Here is a 6,062-nt window from a genome sequence, read left to right as displayed (position 1 = left end):
TTATTTGGTAGACTAAATGTTCTTATTGCGGTACGAAATGTAACTGACTGTTCATAAATTTGGCCGTAAATAAGTGACTCAATCTACTTCTGTTGAGTCGATCCGTCAAAATTCTGACGAACAGCTTTAGTTTCTTCCACACACCTTTCGTCAATAACCTTGTGGACATAACTGAGCGTATTTTGCCGTGATGTTGGCTTGGGACAATAAGAGGAACCCAGAAAAATGTTGGACCACTGTAATCGTCCATTTTAAGCATATGTGACCACATTGATGGATAGACTCCACGGAAGGGATATGTTGAGTGTTGTTTACTAATCAGATCAGCAAATTCAGTTTTCACCAAATGAGTGGAAATGGTTAAACCATGGGGAAATTTCCTGAATAATTAAGTCGTGGATGGGATGATGCGTGAGTTTGGTAATGTGTCGAAATGCTGGTAGCAAGAGTGCATCTATTGTTTTTTGATGAGATGGCTATTGATCTACCCGCCGATCAGGCAACGTGATCGACAACCGATGTGCGAGTTCTTCCGTTCTTTTATTACTTGATGGTAATTCTTGCAGAGCTTGTCTGAAGAAGTGTAATGAGTTACGAAAACCAGCTGGACGCTTGGAATGCCCGTAGGCATTTCGACCCAGAATTCACATTGCAAGACAGTTCAACCGGTGCTGACAAGCTGAGACCTGTTGGATTGCCAAATTCCTGTTTGGAATTATCATAGTACACAACTGTGAGCATTTTCGAATCTGCGGCCATAGATCTAGACGGATTTGCACCTCGAGCCATTACATGCGTCACTCGAGAGATAACATATGCCCATGAAACTACCGTTGTGGTGATCAGTAAATCAGTAGAACTGGTAGGAGACTTGAGGTGTGGCCACAAAGGCACGTACACAAAAGGCTCAATGTCATGTCAGCTGACCCTCAATTGACTCTGGTCGAATCTGTTAGTCAAATCATCGATCATCAGGCATCTAATCGACATAGGACACAGAGCTGAACTCAACTCAGCTCAACCCTACCGAGCCTTAGTAGGAACCAAGGGACGACGAGGACTGAAGTTTCTCGAAGCCATATTGATTAGTCGTCTTAGACTTAACCTGTGTGCTCAAAAAGCCCTGATGTTTATTGACTGGTCACCTCATTTGTGATTAACATATACGCCCAAAACCGCACTGTATTTCACAGCCCTCCGACGGAAGACACTGCGAAATGATTTTTTTTCTCTTATTTTGCAGGCTGATTTCTCCGGAATGTCTTGGTTCTTAGGAACCGAGCTCTTGATTTTATTAGCCTGTATAATAATCCTGGGTAACAGGTGCACCCTGAAAGTATCTTGCTGAATGTTTTAGTTAACATGCCATGCACGATCACATAAATCAACAGTGTGGATTCTTACGGATAATGAGAAACCTATTTGAGTGAATAGCTTAAGATGATCCAAATAAAGTACTCTTTATAGTTCTGTCCAGAGGTATGAGTTCACATCACCGGAAATTCGTGAAACCCACATCATCATCATCATCAGCTGTAATAACCGCGTACTGGTCGTACACTGGTTGTAGCTGCCACAGTTTCGTTCACCGATGATTGGGGGGTAGGTAGCTGCGCATTGCACGCGCGAGCTGGTAAATTGGTGCATAAATCCAGCACTTTCAGTGAGCTGTTGAGTCGATCCGTCAAAATTCTGACGAACAGCTTTAGTTTCTTCCACACACCTTTCGTCAATAACCTTGTGGACATAACTGAGCGTATTTTGCCGTGATGTTGGCTTGGGACAATAAGAGGAACCCAGAAAAATGTTGGACCACTGTAATCGTCCATTTTAAGCATATGTGACCACATTGATGGATAGACTCCACGGAAGGGATATGTTGAGTGTTGTTTACTAATCAGATCAGCAAATTCAGTTTTCACCAAATGAGTGGAAATGGTTAAACCATGGGGAAATTTCCTGAATAATTAAGTCGTGGATGGGATGATGCGTGAGTTTGGTAATGTGTCGAAATGCTGGTAGCAAGAGTGCATCTATTGTTTTTTGATGAGATGGCTATTGATCTACCCGCCGATCAGGCAACGTGATCGACAACCGATGTGCGAGTTCTTCCGTTCTTTTATTACTTGATGGTAATTCTTGCAGAGCTTGTCTGAAGAAGTGTAATGAGTTACGAAAACCAGCTGGACGCTTGGAATGCCCGTAGGCATTTCGACCCAGAATTCACATTGCAAGACAGTTCAACCGGTGCTGACAAGCTGAGACCTGTTGGATTGCCGAATTCCTGTTTGGAATTATCATAGTACACAACTGTGAGCATTTTCGAATCTGCGGCCATAGATCTAGACGGATTTGCACCTCGAGCCATTACATGCGTCACTCGAGAGATAACATATGCCCATGAAACTACCGTTGTGGTGATCAGTAAATCAGTAGAACTGGTAGGAGACTTGAGGTGTGGCCACAAAGGCACGTACACAAAAGGCTCAATGTCATGTCAGCTGACCCTCAATTGACTCTGGTCGAATCTGTTAGTCAAATCATCGATCATCAGGCATCTAATCGACATAGGACACAGAGCTGAACTCAACTCAGCTCAACCCTACCGAGCCTTAGTAGGAACCAAGGGACGACGAGGACTGAAGTTTCTCGAAGCCATATTGATTAGTCGTCTTAGACTTAACCTGTGTGCTCAAAAAGCCCTGATGTTTATTGACTGGTCACCTCATTTGTGATTAACATATACGACCAAAACCGCACTGTATTTCACAGCCCTCCGACGGAAGACACTGCAAAATGATTTTTTTTTCTCTTATTTTGCAGGCTAATTTCTCCGGAATGTCTTGGTTCTTAGGAACCGAGCTCTTGATTTTATTAGCCTGTATAATAATCCTGGGTAACAGGTGCACCCTGAAAGTCTCTTGCTGAATGTTTTAGTTAGCATGCCATGCACGATCACATAAATCAACAGTGTGGATTCTTACGGATAATGAGAAACCTATTTGAGTGAATAGCTTAAGATGATCCAAATAAAGTACTCTTTATAGTTCTGTCCAGAGGTATGAGTTCACATCACCGGAAATTCGTGAAACCCACATCATCATCATCATCAGCTGTAATAACCGCGTACTGGTCGTACACTGGTTGTAGCTGCCACAGTTTCGTTCACCGATGATTGGGGGGTAGGTAGCTGCGCATTGCACGCGCGAGCTGGTAAATTGGTGCATAAATCCAGCACTTTCAGTGAGTTACGTAGCGATAACTGGCTTTCGGAAGTTGATTTCACTTGTAACGTTGAATTTCGACTTCGAAATTCAAAATCTCGTACATAGATGCAAAATCCAAACCGAATTTTGTGGAGAAATCAGTCTTCGTTTGTCACCAGTTTGTCCAAGCGTCCTCAGGACAAAACAGAAGAACCCAAGTTGGGCTTGGTAAAACTCAACCGTGCAAACCTATTGCCAGACCCAGCCCTGGGTGTCACGGGGCACCAAGCCTAGATGATCAAGTTACTCCACTTTGTAAACGCTAGTTCGACCAGCTAACCTGTCTCTCATATGGAATTTTTACAGGAAACCGGTGTTAACGGTGGTGTCGCTTTGATGAACCTAGAAAACTTACGAGAAAATGGATGGTGGCAATTGTGGCGGAGTGCGGTGGCGAAAACTATGCCAGCTGAACCCACTCTTAAAGAAGGCGGACAAGTTTGTCCAGTCTTCATTCTTCATCGTTTCCCTGTCTGTTGTGCCCTTATTGTAACAAATACTGGTTTAAATTTCCGTATACGTGATCAGTGTAGGCTAGGTCACCACGACTACTGGGCTAAACCGTAATTTTAGTAGAACCCCATCGACTATGATTTATTCGTCTTCTAGCCTCTAATACGAGATCGGTAGAATGTATGAACTGATGCTATCGGAATCAACTTCACCTATCAAGAAATCGGTTGGGCTATGTACGTTTTTTAGGTTGAATGAAAATCCACTGATTGGTGGCATTCGGTCCCCTCAATGATGTCTTCATAGCTGTTAGTCACAGGATGCATTGTCGGTCGGTCACAAAACAAGCAGGATTCCCTCAGTAAGTGTAGCATAAACAAGGGGTATTCGCCAGCTTTCCTGTGGAATCATGTAAATAATATATCAACATGTACTCAAGGTGCAACTTTGACAATCAGCAATGACGTAGTCGTTTACGAGTTAAATGGATGAAGTATATTCAGACGTTCGGCGTTTTACACGACGAAACAGTTGGGTGCATGAAAATACCTTCAAATTTACCGGTTTTTTGCTATCAGTACTAATATTCTAGTTCATTCTTCTATTTCATTTGACGGTCGAACCGAACTTTTCGAAAGTGTACGATTCCAGATTTCTGGAACAAATCCAACTCAATTCATTGTGGCAGATTTCACACGAAGGTAATGGAACTTGTTTATGTTCTCTACAGACTGTTTACAATGCTATTCGGAACTATGCACCCTTTCTTTTTGGCGAATTACCACGTGAGTGGAACAATCAGTTATGGGATCAAAAAGCACACGAATGCTGCCCAGTCATCTGGCCTGATCTGAACCAGCGACACAAGATGCAGTGTGAACTCGGCGGGTCATTGTCGGCAGCATATCCAAATGGACTGACAGAGGCCAAAATTATACATAACAGCGCACAGAAACCAGACAGTCAGGCGCAACCGCCAGTCCGTAATCCCAAACTGTCTATTCCAACGCGGCCACTGTTAGGTAAGCTTGAGACACTGAAGACCTATTGAATTCCCTAACACGGGATGCATTTTATCCAATCCACTGCATTTTATCCACCGATTATTTTAGGCGTGGATAGGAGCAGTGGGTTCGACAAATGAGTCCTACAAAGGAACCTACAAAATACGGTCTTGCACCTAACTATGATAACTTTGTGGTACGGTTCTGTCACGCAGCGAGCAAACAATATGATATTGCGGATTGTGGCAATACTCTATCCCCAGCTATGTTGCTTGATCCAGACTCCTAGCACGGCGAATAGTAGGAAGACGAAAACCTCGGACACAAACTTTAATAATCCAACAACACACGAACAACAGGCGATGCCCGGAGCTTCCGAACCCAAGTCAGTGGAAAGAAAGGTATCCTGTACATGGTCGGATTTAAATTTCCTTGGAGTATCAATAGGTCATTGATTTTTCATAGTTTGACCTTGAAGATGCCGGGAGTTCGCTAGCACACATAAAAACACAGCGTTTTCTGGGGGATATTGATATCCCAACACTTTGTCGACTGCTGAAAACAAAGCCGACTGTAGATTCCACCCTGGTAGTAGTAGAGTTGGGCGAGATCGACCAAGTGACTCACTAGAAACATTTACCAAAAACCCACTGCATCCATTTACTAGGGGAATTTTCAGCAGTATCCGGATACTAATTGTTGTTTTCGCACACACCACAGGAGCTATCTGTCCTATATTCCCTATATGGTACATTCTTTTCGCTTCGAAACCGGAAAAGAAAACGCCCATCCCAAAGGAAAAACAGGTGAAAATTCATCTTAAACGGAAGTTCCCGACAGAACAGCGCACGTTCCAGTAAATTTAATAGACAAACCCGGGGATACCTGAAATGGTTTTACCTCATGTGAAAAGCCGGACAGGAAATTTTTTACCAACTACGCTAAAGTGTAGAACTAGACGGGGATTGTATATTTTTGTCACTTGGTAAAGTTGAAAAGTATGACATCAATCAGATGCCTATGGATCCAATCCATACAATCAGCGATCTGCTAGTAACTATTGTCTATCCAGCTCCTCGGAAAGTAGAGGTAAACGATGGCCAGAAACAGAGTCTCGGGGAATCGGCAGCAGAACTTATACCAGTCTCTCTAATGCCAGGAATAAACAAACATGATAACCATGTGAAACTTGTAGTGTTAAGGGTTAGTGATTGATTGAGTGAATCATGTGGTTCAGGGGGTATGTGAGTAAAGTAGGGCAGTGTCTGTAATAGCTTCCCGTCAAACGGGGGAATAGTAAGTTCAGCCCCCAGTGCGATGCTTATCTTTCCTTTATAGA

General features: G+C 43.2%; 1 protein-coding gene across 1 annotated transcript; it reads left to right on the top strand.

Moving 5' to 3' along the window:
• Nucleotides 1-3,557: 3,557 nt before the first annotated feature.
• Nucleotides 3,558-4,740, top strand: T265_12545 (hypothetical protein; the record flags this gene model as incomplete). Its single annotated transcript, XM_009164269.1, has 2 exons — nucleotides 3,558-3,755; nucleotides 4,450-4,740. Coding segments are annotated over 2 exons (489 nt in total), but the record flags the coding sequence as incomplete, so codon positions are not given.
• Nucleotides 4,741-6,062: the final 1,322 nt, after the last annotated feature.

This window comes from Opisthorchis viverrini (assembly GCF_000715545.1).
Source record: "Opisthorchis viverrini unplaced genomic scaffold opera_v5_4, whole genome shotgun sequence".
In the NCBI taxonomy this organism is placed as follows: Eukaryota; Metazoa; Platyhelminthes; class Trematoda; order Opisthorchiida; family Opisthorchiidae; genus Opisthorchis; species Opisthorchis viverrini.
The sequence above is the reverse complement of the archived record's forward strand: the minus strand, read 5'-3'. Positions and strand labels throughout refer to the sequence as shown.